Source organism: Aythya fuligula, chromosome 3 (genome assembly GCF_009819795.1).
Source record: "Aythya fuligula isolate bAytFul2 chromosome 3, bAytFul2.pri, whole genome shotgun sequence".
NCBI classification, from domain to species: Eukaryota; Metazoa; Chordata; class Aves; order Anseriformes; family Anatidae; genus Aythya; species Aythya fuligula.
In genome coordinates, this window is record NC_045561.1 from 39,633,528 (window position 1) to 39,653,725 (window position 20,198).

Here is a 20,198-nt window from a genome sequence, read left to right on the forward strand (position 1 = left end):
ACATTTTTATTTTTGTTATTTGGCAGAAGTAGTTCCCAGTATTTTCAATCACAACCTCAATCATTCAGCCTAACAAGGTTGAAGAAAGGTGGGAAAAGGAAATAGGACTCTATTATCATGCACGAAACACATAGATATTTAAGTATGTATAAAAATACATTTTATCTATATTGTATACATGTAATTAAACTTTGAGCAATGGCTCTCAAGCTGCATTTAGCTTTGAAACCTGATGTTTCTATTAAGTGCCCAAGTTTTCATTACTGTATGTAGCAAGGCAGTTTCTGTACAGAGAAAGTTTCTTTACTGCAGCTGATGCCGTAAAGAGAAGGAAGCAACCTCCTGTGGGCAGTAAGAGTCTCAGATGAAAATATTTATTTTTTTAAAAAAAATGCTGGTCAATTATTAGCTAAGCTGCTGGAGCATGAGCACTCTTTGCAAAGTGACCTTTGGCTGATGGACCTGTCCCCTTTGACACTTAAGCCTGAAGACACCTCTTCTACCAACCAATCCCTGAACTGGGGGGATGGAGTCACACATAGGTTGCTCACAGAGCAAGCACTATGCAAACTTCATCTTCATCAGAAGTTTCGTAGCTGGTGGACCATGGAGCTTCTGGTAAATGTCAGAAAATGGATAGAAGAAAACAAGGCAGCCTTTTTACCTCCTGTGTGCAATAAACTTATGTGAGTAAATGAAGGTGTTTTTTTGTTTGTTTGTTTGTTTTAAATGTTGTTCTTAGATATATAAATATTCTTAGCTAACAGAGGAAACTGCTAAAATGCATACGTGGTAAAGACTAGTAAGGAACCGTAGTTCCTCTCAGGCTACAGCCAGTCATACCGCAGTTTTGAAGGACAGGAACTAGCTGAAATCTTTTTGTGGTAACTCTGCAGAAGCTGTGAAGATCAGTTTCAATATGTCTGCCCCAATTCAAAGTCTCTTGTAGGCAATTAGGCTGCTAAGGGACTTTGTGTCATGCCCTTTGACAATAACCTCATAGAAATCTGAAGAGATGGCATTGCATCCATAGACCGTAAGATTTAGCAAATAGATTCATGCTGCCATCTTACAACCTGGAACAGCTGCTAGAGCTGCTAAGTGTCATTCCAGTATTGCAGAGGAGCTGAATCTGCAGGAGCGATCGAAACTGACAGGGCATATCACATGAAGATAAGGAGAATCAATGGGGAGCAGGGCTGAAAGAGCAGGTTTCCAGGGCATTTCTGAGCTGTCAGGGCAGGGTAGGATGCTCTGAACACAGCATGAGGCTAAAAAGGCAACATTGCGGGGCACTGACTGACAGCTTGGAGCTATGAACTGTATCCTGAATAATTATACAGCTAATATAAGAAAAAAGTGTGGGTATTATGCAGGTTTACAGTATGCATATTGCCAGCGTCAAAGTCCATGAAAAAGTTCCAGTGTAAGTGGTCCAACGTGTGGCACATTCTAGTTGTGTTTCCAAGGATTTCTTTTATCAGTGAACTTGAGGACAATACATGTAGTCCAACATTGCCTCTATATGAAGGTTTTCATAAGAAAGAATAATGTACGAGAAATTATAGAAGACTGAGTTTTATGAAGAACATAAAAAGCAGGTGTTCTTGCTCTTCTATATTTTTCTTCCATTTGAATTTTAACAACTACAATAGCAAAGAATGTGCCTGTTGCCCCTGCCCTGAACTGCTACCTCTAATCAAAAGCTGATTTGGCACTACTGTAGCAGTGGCAGTGATACTAATTTCCATTCAAAGCTGCAAGAGTTTGCTTTTCAAAGTAATGGTTGCAAGACAAAAATAAGGTAAGAGGTACATCCTTAGCAAGATGTCTCTGTTGAATCTACAGTTTATGTTCTAAATGAGAAATTCTGAAACTTGAGTCACTGCAATAGTTTCACAGTGGGAAAGAGAAGAAAGTGTCTTTTTACAAGTGCTTTCATTTCTTTCATTTTGAGAATGGATTTAGGAAGCATAAAAGCATATCTATTTCTGAAGCTTACCAATGACAGTGGTAAAGCTTTAGTATTTTAGAGTATGTGAAATATTCATTTTTTCATTCTTCATCAGTAAAATTAACCTTTTTGTTATTACTGCACTACTCTGCACAGCCTACCAGCAGCTCTGTGTAATTCTGAAGTAACTCTGAAATATGAGGTCTATCAAAGGTCAGAAAGTTACACGTATCCCTAAATCCTTGATGTTGATGAGTCTCCCCCATAAACACTGTAAAAAGCTAGAGTGAAACAAGGAACATTTTTTCATGATAACGCTTGCATAGATTAAAAAATAATAATAAAAAAATAATCAATTTCTCCATTGAAGCTTCAGCCTGTGGAGGAGGAGAGAAAAGCCATGTACTATATAGATACTGAGTTTCTCACCACCTGCTCCTAGTGATATCTACATTTTTTCAGGATTTTCCAAAAAAGCTTTAGGCAATTTTCCAAGATGTGACTAATAGATTTCCAAGATTGTTTTCAAAGGCTTTGATACTTTATATGCCGAGTGCAGATGTATAAAGAAATCTTCTCACTGCCTTCTACACTGCAAGAAGGCAAACACCTTAAAAAAAAAAAATAAAGTAACTTAAGATCCTAAGTTTCAAAAGAGAATTAAAGGTTAAAATATAGGTCTTACAGTGTATCAGTAAGACTTCCCATCTCTAAATTTGTTACAGCTTTCAGACTTTCATTCAGTTATGTTCCATACAATTGTGATGATCAAAGGTTTTAAGTATCTGTATGGGATTTCAAAACAAAACCTCAATTCCTGAATCATCATCCGCTTAGAGTTTTACCAGAGTCAAGAAAACAACGTGATGTAAGAGCTACAACTTAATTATATATATTTTAATTACACTGTCTTGCAAGCTTAAATACTTTTTAACCTCAAGGAGCAATTAGCGCAAAATCAGAACGCTTGGGATAGCTGATTTTTACAGGGTTGCTAAGGCACTTTTAACGCTTTTCTTTGAGTTCAGAATATGATACTGTAAGGAGGTAAGGAGACCTCATTACAGTCATGGAGTATCTCATTCTTTGTGGTCTTGAGACATTTTCAAAAGGTTGCCTGCTGGTCACATTTTCTTTATGTGATTAAGAAGAAAAATATAAGAGTATGTAAAACTTAATAGGCCATTGATTAGCAGCTCATTCTAAAAATAATGCAATCAAGTAATTTCCACACTCCTGTAACCTTTATGATACTGAAACTGCATTAACTGTCTCCCAGACGGTCTTAGATGAACCTGCTTTTCTTTCTTATGATTTGTCTTATTTCACTGCAATTATATTAACTGGACAACTTTATTTAGCAGTGTGGACAAACGAACCTCTTTGAATTCCTGCTTGTATTTGATAGTTAGAAGTTTTTGATAGTGCCATTGTATAATTCTTAATCAAAGCAAGAATTAACCCATTGTTGCCAGTTTATTATGCAAAACTAAATCCATAGGGTACCAGAATTAATGTTAGATTTGCCAAATAGTTCAACAAAAAGTTAAGGAACAATGGTTTAGAGAGCAATAGCTTCCCTTTTAATTATTGAACTAATAAAATCAATCAGTTGAATCAAATACAATGGGTTTCTGTAAAAATTAATTAATCTTAAAAGTAGGCTACATGATGCACGTAGATCATGTTTCTCTTATTCTTCAGGGCTGATTTGAATTTATTTCATGAATAATTAGCTATGTTGTTACTGCTTTGGTCTTCCTACCCTTCTCTAGTAGAAGGGTTCATTAATACAGAAGTATTTCAGCATGTCCTTGAAAAGAAGTATTAAATCTGCCTGATAGAGTCAGTTCTGATTTCAGTTCCTTATTTTAAGATACTGGCATGAAGCCAGGAGCTGTAATGTGTACAAGTTCCCATGGTGAGAATAGTAAATTTAAGTATTGTAATCTAATTTAATTCTTTAGATTTTAATTTGATCAAGGAATGGTTTGTCACAACAGTTATTTCTGCTTTACTAATCCTTACTGTGGTGTTCTTTATAATTTAACTTCTCTTCAAAGTAAGCATGATATAAGTACCAGATCAAATAAATACGTTCAGTAATTCAGAATAGTTTGGTTTCTCTCAATTAAGGCTTGTGAAGTGCTGACACAGAGGCATGTATTTCTTTCCTGAATTGTAGGGGAGCATAGTCCTGCTGGTTCTGTATTACTAGGATTTCCAGTTAGCTCAAGTACTTCCTCATTGAAAAGTAGAGGTCAACATCCTTCAGCTCACACGTCAAAGAGAGCTTATGGATAAATTTTGAATCACAGTTAACAATTCTGATTTATAGCGGTTTTTTCCCCACACAAAGGAAACAGAAAACTGCTACTTTACCTCTTTATTAAGATACGCGCAGTGATAGATAATTGGAGTTCTATCTATTCTTTGTGACAGCTGAGAAAATAGCTCGCTGAGACTCTTACAAGGGACAGAATTAAGATAAAGGGCCTGAATCTCTTTTTTGTGAATCAACCACAACCGCAAAGAAACCATTGTAATGTTGTTCCACCTCAGCAAAACTGATATAAATAGAAGAGAAATTAGCTCATAATTCCTACCATCAGAATAGAATCTCTAGTAATTCTGCCCCTGGGAACCAAGCATGATTTTACCTTTATTAAGCTTAAAGAGATTTACCTTTATCCTGAACTAATAATTGAGAGGGCATTTTTCCTGTCTTTCCTGTCTTTTACATATCATTCTTTGTCTTTGCAGTTCAAAGCTCTTTCCACTGTTGGTAAACCTTCGTTCTCTTTTCACAGCTAGAGGAACCAAAACACCAGGAGGGAAGTAGATGGCCTCAGGTCATCCAGCAGGCCAGTGGCAGAGCAGGAAGATGCATCTAGGTGTTTTCTCTCATTCTTGTTGCTACTTGTCACTTGCTATTGTTTCATTGACTCACTGTAGTCAAAGCATCACAAAAGTAAAAAATAAAAATAAAAATCCATGAAATAAGGGACACCATGTATGGAGGTAGCTTTAAATTGTCATTTTTCTTTTCTAGGCATCGACATCAATTGAATGTGATGTTTGTTGGAGGACCAAATGAAAGGAAGGATTATCATATTGAAGAAGGAGAAGAGGTAACCTATAAGTTGTTTTAATTGATCTGTATGGTTAGAATGCAGCTACATTTGAAGCTACAGATTAGCAATGCCAGGCTCAGTGGTGTTGTACTCACTAGATCTATTCAAAGTCTTACACAGAATTATACACCTGAACCATAATTTCTTTTTAAATAAACTACGTGTTGAAATCAGATCTCTTTTGCTATAGTTCATTTTCAACAGGAAACTAGAGAAAGTACTTTTACACATCAAAATGTGTCATGTCAACATTTTGGAATGACACTTTAGAAAGGTAAGAATATTTTTTAAGTGATATTTTGTTACAGATTATCAGTTTATATTTCAAAAGTAATTTTGAAATTCAGAAATCAATATTATTTTCAGAAAAAAAAATATATATATAATTTCAAGCCAGTGGGCTTTGTGAAAAATATCAGCATTTTCTACTTTCATTCATATTTTGAAGGATAAAGAATATCCTATGGAATATCCTCTTTTCCGAAAGAAAGAGATCTGGGGGTTCTAACTGTTGTCAAGTTGAATATGAGCCAGCAGTGTGTCCTCTGGCAACCAGGAGAACCAACCATACCCTGGCATGCATCAGGCACAGCACTGCCAGCCAGTCCAGGGAAGGGATTGTCCCGCTCTGCTCTGTGCTGGTGTGGCCTCACCTCAAGTACTATTTGCACTTTGGGCCCCACAATGCTAGAAGGACATAAAACTGTTAGAGAGCATCCAAAGGAGGGCTGTAAAGATGGTGAAGGGTCTGGAGGGGAAGACGCACAAGGAGCGGCTGAGGCCCCTGGGTTTGTTCAGCCCAGAGCAGAGCAGGCTGAGGGGAGGCCTCATGGCGGCCTGCAGCTCCCTCACAAGAGGAGCGGAGGGGCAGGCACTGAGCTCTGCTCTCTGGGGACAGCGACAGGACACAAGGGAATGGCATGGAGCTGGGACAGGGGAGGTCAGGCTGGGGGTTAGGGAAAGGGTCTGCACCCAGAGGGTGCTCGGGCACTGGGACAGGCTCTCCAGGGCAGTGGTCACAGCACTGAGCTGCCGGAGTTCAAGAATCACAGAGTCACAGAATTTTCTAGGTTGGAAGAGACCTCAAGGTCATCGAGTCCAACCTCCAACCTAACACTAACAGCCCTCCACTAAACCATATCCCTAAGCTCTACATCTAAGCGTCTTTTGAAGACTTCCAGGGATGGTGACTCCACCACTTCCCTGGGCAGCCTGTTCCAGTGCCTCACAACCCTTTCAGTGAAGAAGTTCTTCCTAACATCTAACCTAAAACTCCCCTGGCTCAACTTAAGCCCATTCCCCCTCGTCCTGTCACCAGGCATGTGGGAGAACAGACCAACCCCCACCTCGCTACAGCCTCCCTTGAGGTACCCATAGAGAGCGATAAGGTCACCCCTGAGCCTCCTCTTCTCCAGGCTGAACAAGCCCAGCTCCCTCAGCCGCTCCTCGTAGGACTTGTTCTCCAGGCCCCTCACCAGCTTCGTCGCCCTTCTCTGCACCCGCTCAAGCACCTCCATGTCCTTCTTGTAGCGAGGGGCCCAAAACTGAACACAGTACTCAAGGTGCAACTATCTCAACAAAGCTCTCAGACAAAGCTCTGGGTGTACACATGAGTTGGTTTCCATGATCCTTGCAGGTCCTTTCCAGCTCAGGATATCCAATGGTTCTATGAGAATAGAATCTCTCCATACATGTATTTTTCAAATCAGTCCCCTTCTCTGCATATCTTCTGTATCAAAACAAAGCCATGCAACTCAAAGCTTTGAGTAATGAGAAGCTGTTGGGCCGACTATAGAATATCGGACGAAAAGGTGGAAACCTATCAAAATTGTAACATTATTCTCACAGCCTGCCCTCAGCTGTGGGCACAGCCGTGTCTGATAAGGTACCAGGCTACCCATCACATTCAGGATATCCCTTTTTGTTAGCTGCACTGTGTTGGCAGGTCCCTCAGGGTGGGGAAGCAGGGAGGACAGACCTCAGGGCAGTGCAGTATGAAGCAGTTGTCACTGACCAGAAGAATTTACCATCTAGCAGGTATTTGACAAGGAAATTCCAGAGATACTTAGTTGGGGAAAACAAAGTGTGGTTTTGTCAACATGATTGCATCCTTTGGAGAGGATTAACCACATCTGTAGCATGACAGCTCAGAAAGCACTGAAAAGAATATCACATCTATATGGCATGTTTTAAAGCGTTATATGTTAGATTAACAAAGTGAATTTTGTTAAGGTCAGTGACATTAAGTTTCTACCAAGCATAAAATAAAGGCAGATATGGAAGTGAATGAGTCCAAATTATTTTTTCCTGCAACTTAACAAAATTGTTCTTATATAATTAATTTATTTTCTTGCTCTGAAGAACATCCAAGATGTATATACTAAGAGCAAAACAGAGAAGAAAAAAAAAAAAAAGCTGAGGTTGAACTGGAATAACAGTCTGCACTGAAGTGCTAAATATCACAGAATACAGAATCACAGACTGGTTTGTGTCGAAAGGGACCTTAAAGATCACCTAGTTCCAACCTCCCTCCTACGGATAGGGATACCTTCCAACTATGAAGTATATAAATACAATATATTTATTTCTTTTTTTATGATCTTGCTTCTCCCTGCATCTCTCAGTTTATGCTAGATTGTTCTTGGTCCCTGAGCAGTTCCTATCCTGTTGCATTTTAAAAAATTGTCTTTTTTTCTTCCCATAAAACAAAAGTCAGATGAATATCATTTACATCAGTTTTTTGTTATTGCTGTTTTCTTTTCACAATGCTCATACATTTGCACCTTCTAGTGATCTAATGAATCCTTTAAATCTATGTTTTTCATTTAAAAATTGTAAGAGAGTTTCCTAGTAAAAGGGCATATTCATAAATAGGGATTGGGATTAAAAAAAAAACAAAAAAAAAAAACAGGTCCTTTATAGTTCTGAGTGATAATTTGAAACCCAAAATAGAGGCATACCGTTAACCAAATCATGAATGCAAAAACTCACAGTCCTTTTCACAAATGTAGCTGATACTGTTCTACTAGTATTCTGATACCCACAAAAAATGGTTTAGAAAGGAAAGTTAACTAGAATTGTTTGTATTTGTTCAGACATGCTTTTGTGCCTGTTATTAGTCACAGCTTATATTGTGTCCTATGGCACATGTGCTGTCAGCCCACAGTTCACAGCAGGAAGCAGCTCACACGCAGAGATGAGGGTTTAGGAGCATCCTCCTAAATCCTCCTCCTCCTAAACTGTTCCCTGCTGGCACCTTTAGTGTGCAGCTGTATCAGGAAAATGGGTTCTGATGGCTAATTATGAGAGGGTCTGGAGATTTGATTTGGAATCTACATCCATGGAGACAAAAACAGTACCCAGTCTCACAATTTTTTTTCCTGCTTAGCAGGGGTTTCCTAAATATGTAGCTTGATACCTCGCTCCTTCCTAATTTTCCACACACTACTTATTTGCCAGCCTTCTGCAGAAAAGTACTGTCTCAGGACAGTGTTTTCTATCAGACAGATTTTATAAATGGCAAAATTAAGCTGCACCTTACAAGAGATAAGCTATTTGCATTCTTTGGCTTTAATTTATCACTATGTCATAGTCATTCTTTTTCCTGTATTTGCTTTAGGACATACATCTTCTGTTGAAACAGCAAAATGTTGCTTTAGGACATACATCTTCTGTTAAAATAGCAAAATGCTGTGAGAAAACATTTTTATAGCTACACAGACAAAACTTTCTTAATAGGCACTAAATAGATTGTGCTATATATACATATCTAGTTTTGTAAGTTTTTATACAAACCCTTCATGAAGTACTGATGAAAAGCTTGTATAGAAAGATTGTATGCCAGTCCTGACAATGCTCAGCGCCTTATGGCTGAGGGTCATAGCTGTTTTTCAGGTCCCAGACATAACTTGGTTTCTTTAACTTTTCATCATACAATAGCATTTGTGACGTGAAGAGTTAAGGTGTTCACACAGCTCACAAAATTCACGGTGTATTTACTGCATTTTTGCTTACTTGCAAAGCCTGAGTAGGGGAAAAGCTATTCTTTTATCTTATTCACCTTATTTATACGATAAGTGAAAGCTGAAGGGAACTGTTTGCTTCAAAGGACGTTAATGACACATAAAAACCATGATCATAACAAAGCTTAACTATAGTAAAATCAGTTTCAGATTTTATTTATTGCACAGTGTGGGCTGCTTTGGGGGAAGGTGAGATATGCTAAATCTAGGATCAGAAAAGTAGTTAGGCTCCCATCTCTTTACCCATTTCAGTCCACCACTTAAACATAACAAATCTCCAATAGCTGCCTTTAATTTCATAACAATTCATATTCTCCTCACACCTGATGTTGAGTCTACATATGCAGTTCCATGCAGCGAAATTCAAATCAGCCTTTCATCTACCACCTGCAACACATTTGCATTGGCACAATACTGCACTTGGTGTTAAAAGCCCTGCTTCTCATTGTGGCATGAGTGCCTGAAGTTTCTGCTCTTGGCATCTAGGTTGTTTCCCGTGTATGCAGCCAGCTACAAACTGATGCAGCCCCAGGTCAGAGTCCTAGCACTGCACTCCTGCAGAGGATTTTCAGAACAGAAACCCTCTCTCCTCTGATCAGCTTGGCCAATCCCTTCAGCTTCGTATAGCATATTTACACTTTCTATTTGGGATACAGTTGTTGTGCTCTGAAAAGCGATAAAGATTTCAAGTCATATCTGTCACAGCTCATCTGCATTTCCTAGCCTGAGCTTCAATTTCTCTTTTTCTCCCCCTCACATACACACCACAAGTAGGATTTGGCTCCAGTTTCTGACAAATCTGCTTAAATGAAGCCTGACCCCTTCTTCTAGCTTATGCTGCTCTCCAGGCAGCATGCTTTGGAGAAACTCCCCTAGCAACTTCATTCTCCCTTTAGATTGTATGGGGATACTGGATGCCTAAGGAGAGAGGAAAGTGGCTAGGACGATCATTCCAGTAGGTGGTATTGCAGTGCTTATCTCCTGAGTTAAACTGAGAACGTGAGTCTTAGCAGAGCAAGCAAGATCTTTTTGCTCCTTATATTTTAAAAACACATTTATCTGGTGAAAACTCTGAATATTTTAATAAGAAACAAAGCTCATATTAGAAAGCAATAAGAGTGATGATCCCCTTGCATCAGAAAGAGATTGTGTCTTCAGAAATATGTTTGCTGCATAAAATTGTTAGGATGAGTCTTGGCTAGTATTCATGTTTCACAGGTGACATGTAAATGAGCAGAGAAAAAAAAAAAACAAACAGTTTGCTCTGCCTTCCTCATCTGTTTGCCTTCCAGACTTCTGATGGCTGAAAAGCCTTGTGATGAGTAAGGGAGAAAATTGTTTTTCTGTGCTCATGTAGATCAGTCACTGCTGAAGTCTGGAGAACACCCAGACTTTACTCCCACATCAGAATTTGATTTGCTCTTCATATTAATTTAGTACTTAACAATCTGACGTGCAATGCAAACCAGGATACGCCAAGTCAGAACGTCGTCGCAGAAGTGGCTAAGCAATCCTAAATTCCACTTTCAAAATCAGCGATCAAAGTATAGTGCAAACTGCAGATTTCTTTAGAGGCCCATGAATAAGTTGTCAGCCACAAGAACACTCACAGAGCTCTGGGCTACTATATCTAGGCAGAGTTTGATGTCAAAGGTGGATCTAAATTAGCAAGCCATACACCGAACTACTGAGCATAAAAGAGAATCACAGAATGGCTGAGGTTGGAAGAGGCCTCTGAAGATCATCACCACCCCCCTACCAAGCAGGACCACCTAGAGCACATCTTGTGTTGTACTTGGCCTGTGCAAACCTGTTAGAAATTCAGCACTGATCCAGCTGCCTTTCCTCACAGTTTGACACAATGCTATCCAGTTTGAAGCACAATCAAGCACCCACACACTCACCACTACTTCATTACTCATGTGTCTTCATGTCTTTTTTTTTTTTTTTTGGGGGGGAGGGGGGTGGGGGTGGGGGTGGAGGGGTACGTAGGAAGAGCTCATATTTGCCCAGAATGCAAAGCTTGGTCAGCACTGAAAAAAAAGGAAAAAACAAAAAAAAAAAAAAAAAAAAAATAAAAAGGAAAAAAAAAAAGTTCCAGTAAAATGACAGTATAATACTATATTGGCAAACTGTCCTATGAAACAGGCATGGACTATAACTCACAGAAATGTTAAACATTTGACAGTTTCCTCAATAAAAGTTCAGGGTATAATATAAGGACATCAGTAGATTCAGTAATTACAGCCACTTTAATGCATCACAGTGACATCAGATGATATATAGAAGCCTAAAGCATGCAGACATTCACAAAAAAAAAAAAAAAAAAAAAAAAGGACCATAATTTACAATGGTAGGTAGTATTTAAGTTCAGACAGAAAAACAAACAAACAAACAAAAAACACATTTATTGGCAATGGAACAATGCATACCTCCCTCCTCCTTTCCCACTACAAAATAATTATTTTAATTCAAAACTCAGTGTTGTGTCAAGAATCTTTTCTTGTGTCTGGATTGCTCTACTGTTGAGCTGAAAGGCTCCTTTCCTCTCCTCAGCCTTCCATTATCAGTAAGGTGCTTATCCACACAATCTGTACTCACAAACAGCACAAAACTGTCCTCCTGTTGTTCTTTGCATCATCAACATGTCTGTGCAAGCATTTAGGAACAGTTCCCTCAGTAGCTATAGGGAAGATACCACTCCAAAAGTCATCAGTTCCAAAAGTATCTTTCAATTTCTGCATTGCCCATGCCATGTTATTATGGGGGCATTGAGTGCACCCTCAGTAAGTTTGCAGATGACACCAAGCTATGCGCATGTATCAATCTGCTCAAGGGTAGGAAGGCTCTGCAGGAGGATCTGGATAGGCTGCACCGATGGGCTGAGGTCAACTGCATGAAGTTCAACAAGGCCAAGTGCCGGGTCCTGCACCTGGGGCGCAATAACCCCAAGCAGAGCTACAGACTGGGAGAGGAATGGTTGGAGAGCTGCCAGGCAGAGAAGGACCTGGGAGTGATGGTGGACATTCGGCTGAATATGAGCCAGCAGTGTGCTCAGGTGGCCAAGAAGGCCAACAGCATCCTGGCTTGCATAAGAAACAGTGTGACCAGCAGGGCTAGGGAGGTGATTGTCCCCCTGTACTCGGCTCTGGTGAGGCCGCACCTCGAGTAGTGTGTTCAGTTTTGGGCCCCTTGCTACAAGAAGGACATCAAGGTGCTTGAGTGGGTCCAGAGAAGGGCGACAAAGCTGGTGAGGGGCCTGGAGAACAAGTCCTACGAGGAGCAGCTGAGGGAGCTGGGCTTGTTCAGCCTGGAGAAAAGGAGGCTCAGGGGTGACCTTATTGCTCTTTACAGATACCTTAAAGGAGGCTGTAGCGAGGTGGGGGTTGGTCTGTTCTCCCACATGCCTGGTGACAGGACGAGGGGGAATGGGCTTAAGTTGCACCAGGGGAGTTTTAGGTTGGATGTTAGGAAGAACTTCTTTACCGAAAGGGTTGTTAGACATTGAAACAGGCTGCCCAGGGAAGTGGTGGAGTCACCATCCCTGGATGTCTTTAAAAGACGTTTAGATGTAGAGTTTAGGGATATGGTTTAGTGGGGACTGTTAGTGTTAGGTCAGAGGTTGGACTCAATGATCTTGAGGTCTCTTCCAACCTAGAAATTCTGTGATTCTGTGATATTACCAATGGCCTGTGTGAGAATCCATCAGAACCTTATATTCTTAGATAAGATAGGTCTTTTTTGAAATGGAGGAGAGAGCATTTCTCCACCCAAACGACTATGTTGTACAAGGAGCCTGACATGCTCTGTAATGAGGGCTAATATTGCATTTATACAGTCATTCAGTAACACACAAGAAAATGATATGAAAAGAACATGGGAAAATGGAGTGCAATGAGGATAAGTAACCTGGCAATGTGGCCATCTAGACAACAGTTTAATTTAGCCATGGTGATCTCCTTCGCACAAGGTGAGCTTTCCACTCATGTAAGAGCTCTCAGCATGAGGTTTTTTCCAGTGCATCTTCAGTTCTCTCTACTGTTTCATTCCCCTGGTAGAGTATTTATTCTTATGTTCATGAGTGTGTTCCTTGGATTTTGAAACATATATCAATCCATATATCAGGAACTGTTTCAGAAAAAAATTAAAAATTAATTAAATTAAAAATTTGATTAAGCTTTTCTAACGGAAAATGTTTGCTTCAGGGTTTCCATAATACTTGGGTGGTTTCTTTTTTCTCTTATTAATATTTCATGAGCACTTTATTTCCATTTTGTTAAAATTGTAGTGAATAGCTACAGATAAAATAATTTCCGCTGTAGTTCTAACTTTGACTCAGATTTCAGGCAATTTTAACCTGAATTTCAGCAACTATATGTATTAGTCTGCTTGGTTTCTAGCTATGGAAGACAGAATATGAAAAGTATATAGAAATTGGGCAGAGAGGCAGAATGAGAAAGGTAAAGTTGACTTTTTGAAGTATTATTGCCCATCATTATACGGTACGAGTAAAAATGTGCCCATTATTCCAGGTCAACGACAGACCTGCTTACAGATCATAGCACAGCTCTTCTATGAAGCACGAGGCCAGGTCTGAACACCTCCGAGCCCTCACAAAGCTACTCTGAAAACAGAACCGTGGAAAGGTCACTGAAGGCAGAATTACAGGTTCAGTAGCCCTGCCCTTATGTAAGCTTAGAATATAATCCTTTTACACACACAGTAGGATGAGGAGCAGCTGTTGCAGGGCTTCAGAGTGACCACAGAAATAAAACAGAACAGCTTCTAAATGGGCAATTATTCCCACTTGAAAAAGCTCTGTTAAAATTAAATAAATAAATAAATAAATAAAAATGGGCTTGCATATCTGAAGCGTTTTTGGAAAGGGGGCATTTAATCTGACTGAATGGAACAGTGAAGACCCTGATACATCTGAGCTGAAAAACAATGGAAATGAAGCTTTATATGCAGTACAATTAACAGATGTCTCAACCATAAATTCCCGGCCCTACAAAGTGTAATCCCCAGGATTAAAGACAGTAGAGCAGGGTTCCAATATGTTTGTGGAAGAGCTCTTCAAGCAATTACACATCTCTTGCACAGCCTGTCATATGTATGCAGATAATGGAAATAATACATATTTCATAAAATTTTAAAAAGCAATGAAGGTTGGAAGTCTATTATGTATTGTTAGAAAAAAGCTGTAAGTATTTGCAAACAGATTGAATGTTTTTGTGCATATATTCTTTAAAAACGGAATATGAAGTACAGAATGTTTTGGAGCAGTTGACCTATTGTTATTTTCCCATTCCTTCAGCTCTTTTACCAAGTGAAAGGAGACATGTGTTTAAAGATAATTGAAAATGGGAAGCAAAAAGACATTTTCATCCGTGAAGGGGAGGTAAAACACCATTGTTTTTCTGTTATTGTTGTACGTATGTATGCTAAATTAATATTTTATGAAGTATATCAAAATTAATTTATCGCTGCTATGTAAGAAATGGCATCAGGATTAAAAAAACAAATAAGTGCTTGAATGCACTGTAACAAATTCCATGTAATTAACAGCAAACGACAATACTCTGTCCAACATTTCACAATTTCAGTAAGAGATAAAAATCTGCGGGTACTTGGGATATCCATTCAGACAGCCAAGAAAATACTGAAAGGAGTTCTTACTCCCCTTCATGGCATAGAATCAGCCACGTGAATTCAAGTGAATCAGTCTTACTTACACACTGTCAGGTAAATACTGCCCACCCACCCAAACACCACATTAAATAAACTGCTTAGAATGTTAGAAGTTAAGAAATTCAGGTATTTTCAGCCTTCTTTAGTTGTCACAGCTAGCTTTCACAACCATCATAATACCAGAACAGTTTTTAAAGAGCAATTTATGGACAAAATGTATCCACCTTCATTCAGATGTTTTTCCATGTAGTAGCAGATTTACTAAAGCACAGATTTCAATGCTGTTAATGAGCTTGTGACTAGGTGTTTTACTTGCGGTTACTACAAGTTATTAGATGTGCCACTACTGCCGCTCATTATCATTGTCAAAAGCTTGAACTGCTCTCAGTCTTTGAGAGGATCAAATATTAGATCTAGTGGGGTCAGTCTTTAAAGGGAAGGACATGTATTAGACCCAACAGCTTAGTCACTAGAAGAAGCATTGTGACCTTTTCAATTAAGAAACAGATCTAAACTTTCAAACCTGTAGATGGGGACAGTCTGGTAATAGATTCTACACCTGAGATCTGGGCACATACCAGAGCATTAATGAAAAGGAACACACAATGTCCACAGAGGGAAGACCAGCACCAGTCCTACTAAGGCACTATCATTCGCTCTGTCCTGCAGACAGAGAAGTTGCAATGACACGCCCAAACTCAGCTATGAAATCTGTAACACTCAAAAACAGCACACGCTTACCACCACCTTCCTACATAGTCAAATAGATGCTACAAGAAAATTTATTTTCAGGCTTCAGTAATAGGCTTCTCCCAACCAAATGTTGTCCATTCTCTGTCACAGTCCCTCGTATTTGTTAATTTTGGAGAATTCTCCTTATCACACAATCACAGGTCTCACTGTGTTGGAGGGACACACATGGATGATTACGTTAGAAATCTTCTTGAGCTGACAACGAACTCACTTTTTATTTCCATTTCTGCTACTGAGAAATTGCAGTAAATTTATACATGTAGATTCCAGATAGAGTAACTGGTTAGATTTTCATTTTATGTGTGTCTAGCAATGATGATCAATCTAGGAGGACTGCAATAAAGGCAATGCTGATCGCTGAATCAATGGTCATCATTCACTGAGAAAGCAAAATGCAGCATCTGCAGGCTGTTGGTACCAAACTGAATGCAGCTGCAAGGGAGCAGCACAGATCAACAAGGAGCAGGGGGAATGTGGGGACAGTGAACAGAGGACTGGGGACAGGAGAAGGATGATATGCAAAACAAAAACCCTCCTACCACTGATGCTTTCCCATTTCTTTGTCTGAACAGATGTTTCTCCTACCTGCTAGGATACCTCATTCTCCTCAGAGATACGCAGACACTGTGGGTCTTGTGATCGAGAGGGAAAGATTAAAGACAGAAATTGATGGGCTCAGGTGAAGTATAACTGTTGGCTATTCTGTTAGGATTCATAATATGAAATTAATTTCTCATGTCAATACAATACTGTATTATACTTTTGCAGTAATTCAATAGATACACCCTGACAATTTTTTTTTTACTAGTTTTGTCCACACATGCATTTATCTATACACAAACAGAGATCTCATTTAGCATTTAGTTTAGGCTAGCAAGGAACACATTGAAATGTCTTCACAACAAGTCCTGTGGTTAGAGCTATCAACCTATAGATCACCTATGAATATCACCTTAAGTTTAAAAACTCAGAGTTTTGTAACAGCACAAATCAAAAGAGATTTTCATATCAGTTCTGGCAAGTAGAACATTAATTCCTTGGTAGGCACTGAAAACAAAAAGATAAAGAAGAGCTTTCCTGGCAAATGTGTGGGTAGCTAGAAACAAAAGACAATTTTCTTAACGCTATCCCCCCTACATTGTAAACACCTCTGTCTAGGTTTTATTGCCTTATGAGAACAATGTCTTCAAATAAATGAAAGATTTATTTTATATTCTAGTGGGAGCAAGACTGAGCCTTGTTCTGTAGCCTTGCAGAATTCATAAGTCTAAGAAGGCAAGTCACAGCAGTGATAGCCAAGTTAGAAAAGCTGGTTTGGTATTAACTGGATACAGCTGACCAAAGTGAGTTCACAGCTGCTCACGTAGTTTATAAAGATTTAAAATTGCAGTAATATCTGTAATGTACTGTTTTTGTCCTTTTGTCTGTAGTTTTGATCGTTGCATGGGCCATATCAAATAAGGGGAATTTTGAATATATGAGCTAGAAATATATGTACACACACACACACACTGTTCAAAGAATTCTAGAGAAAAAAATAGGAAATTAAGAGGAGGATAATTCAGAAAGTCACCTGAATGGATTTGAAGCTGAAGACAAATCCACTTAAAAAAAAAGTGCATAGCTGCTTCAAGTTATTATTAATTTTATTTTCATAGCAGGTCCATAAATCCTGAGCACTAGCATTATTAAAAAAGATATTTTGAGTTAGAAACAATTGGCTAGTGATTCAGAAAATGATGTTCACTTGTAATAAAAGAACATAAGTAGCTGTAGGTAACTTCAGATAAAATAACCTACCTTATACACAAAGCTTGTAGATGTCATGAGTTACAAAGATACTGAATGGCTTTACAAGGAACCCCAGGTAGATCTAGGGATTTGCACTTTGACATAGTCATGCTTTGGGTGAGAATTTAAACTAATCAGAAGCTACCATATGGTTTGCAGGTGGAAAAAATAATTGGATTAACAAAACACACTCTTAATTGAAAATATCTAATCAAGTACCTGAAAATAAATCACTTAGAGGTGTTTAGTGGCCAGGGTTTCACACTGACACAAACAAAGATGCCTGAAGTTTGGGAAGTGAACAATCATGTTGTACTTTTGAAGCAACACTGGCTCTATGCATGCTCATGGGAGATGGGATTTACAACCAGAACTTCTGTTCTTGTCAAGCTTCTCACTTCCACCCACCTGCAGCAAAGATTGCCTTGAAGTATGCAGACTCAAGGTCTAATGTTATATTACCATTACATTATTTACCATGCCTACAAGCTTCAGTCATAAATCAGAGCCACCAGCATGCTGATTATTGTGCAAGTGAAATAAAAAGAGCCTGCTTCAGTGTTTCAACCTAGGTAACAATTACATGCTTTGTATTATAATAAAAGTGCACTAGCAAAACTTAATCCTATGGCAAACTAAGCCAACTAAGTTTGATTTTAGTTTTTAGATTGTATTATTTCTTTAATGCCTAGCAAGGTGCATATTCCTTCCAAAGCCTTTTCCCAACAGAGACATTTGTAACATTTCCCTTCTATGTGGATTCTCAGGTAACCAACATTTGTGTTCATAGCACAGCTTTTCTTATGCTGTAGGCATTAATAACGTTACCCTCTTCCCAGTACCCTCTTTTTCCAAAACTGGAAGAAGTGCAGAGCTCTTAGAAAGTTTCTGGACAATACTAATATGGATATATAAGACATACATGAATACACAAATACACATACATGTGGAGTATAATTATATAAGCCTTGTTTACCCCTTTAAACCTGAATTCCAGTCATTTTAACCCAAAGGACACAGGTCCTATTTACAATCACTTGTCATTATGAGTGACTGTACTGGAATATCTCTCCATTGCCATGTAGTTGTTCTTTTTTAACCTGTAGGTAACTTATATTTTTGTCATCCCAGAGACAACAGCTACTTTGTCCTGTTGATCTCAGCACAATTTATTTATTCATTAAGACAAAATAATGCAAGTAAAACACAAAGTGACTTTGCAGATTGACAAGCTAAACAACACTTTCCAAATTTATGCAGCCAAATTTTTTCAAACAAATCCATAATCCGTCTTGTATTCTTATCTGCCCATGCATGAGCAATAAGCAAGAGGATTCTCTTAGAAATGAACATTTATCTAACAGCTGCCTGGAAGCAGTTACTACAAACTGTATTTGGGGACAGGTATTTTTGTAGAAACTATACCCAAAGTGGGGTTTATTGGTCCCAAAGAGTTATGGCACAAAACAATTTCTAGGATTAAATCTGGAAAGTTTGTGAAAGGAATTTGGTAACTTATGCAAAAGTTGATCAGCAGAACTACTAGGCCCTTGACAGAAATTTAAGCACCTCACCAGTCAGCTAATCAGGGAAAAATAAAGCTTCCCTGAATAACCACACTTCAGAATAAAGTACACCATGCTTGAGAATAATACATGCTTACACACATCAAGTAGATATTTTATCAAAAAGAATGCATGATCTGTTAATAATAAAAAAAAAAGAATAATGTTTTTACTTTGTCAGATACTATGTTGGAGAATCAACTAATGTCCTATTTGAAAAGTGGTTTCACTGTGAAGATCTCGGCACTCAACTTACACCAATAATTCAAGAGTAAGCCTTTTTCTGTGTAAATTTTAAAAGACATTTGAAATGATCTAATGGATCTTTATCAGCCTGTGACTTATATACTCCATTTTCTATTTATGCTGTGTTTTTCATAGTTTTGTTAAAAGTTAATTACTGCTCTGTAGATCTTTAATTGCATCTTGTATACCCTAAAATCATTAAATCAGTTTTTGTTTTTTTTTTTAAAAAAAAGGTGTCACCCACTGAAACTTGGAACATACTTTGTGAAGAAGTAAACATATATTTTTGCTAAATACAAGAACTGAATGAAAACTTAACACTAAATTGATGTTAACTAGGTAAAACTCTAAGCTGCCTTAGAGCTTTTCGCTCTTATTGCTTGCCCTAGTTTAAATACTGTTAATCCATATTATTCATCGATAATCAGGACTGTGGCAAATTTGTTAGATATTGTAAAAAGCAGCTGCTTTCCAGGAAATGTGTGAATGTCATCAATTAACTTATTGATTTGTGAAATGTTTGCTAAAGTTGAACTATGGTCCAAGTAAACTTGTACAAGCAGCAAGCAAGTGAAATCAAAATCAGTATAAACACCAGAATAGGAAATTTTTTCGTGGCATGAATTTTTGAGGATTTTCAGCCAAACTCTCTGTCAACAAAATAAGGGTAGCCCTGTTGAATACATTTGATAGTAGCTGAGGATCTAGCACAGCTATTCTTAACATTACTGCCTAATCTCTCTTAACCTACAAAACATGAACATAAAATTCTTACTGTTGCTTAATGTTTATTATTTCAGGTTCTTCAATTCAAGGCAATATAAAACTGGAAAACCAAATCCAGGTAATGTAATTTAATTTCAGAATTAGAACAATTATTATATCTGATTGAACAACAAGGATTCTGTCCACGTAAAATGACTAAGTTTCTGTTTTTCTTTCTTTGTGATTATGTAAATGAAAATTGTTTGGGGAAGTACTTCCTTTCATTATCCCAACCACAAATAAAATCCATATACATGATTACCAAAAAGAAAAAGCC

At 38.3% G+C, this 20,198-nt stretch overlaps 1 protein-coding gene across 1 annotated transcript in view; it reads left to right on the forward strand.

The window, feature by feature from the left end:
• The first annotated feature begins 606 nt into the window (after window positions 1-606).
• The window catches only part of HAAO (3-hydroxyanthranilate 3,4-dioxygenase), a 35,097-nt gene continuing 15,505 nt past the window's right edge, over window positions 607-20,198 (forward strand). Inside the window, exons 1-6 of the mRNA XM_032183832.1 lie at window positions 607-686; window positions 5,007-5,085; window positions 14,428-14,511; window positions 16,127-16,233; window positions 19,092-19,181; window positions 19,957-20,000. Of these exons, the coding sequence (XP_032039723.1) occupies window positions 607-686; window positions 5,007-5,085; window positions 14,428-14,511; window positions 16,127-16,233; window positions 19,092-19,181; window positions 19,957-20,000 (484 nt within the window). The remainder of the gene's footprint in view (window positions 687-5,006; window positions 5,086-14,427; window positions 14,512-16,126; window positions 16,234-19,091; window positions 19,182-19,956; window positions 20,001-20,198) is intronic.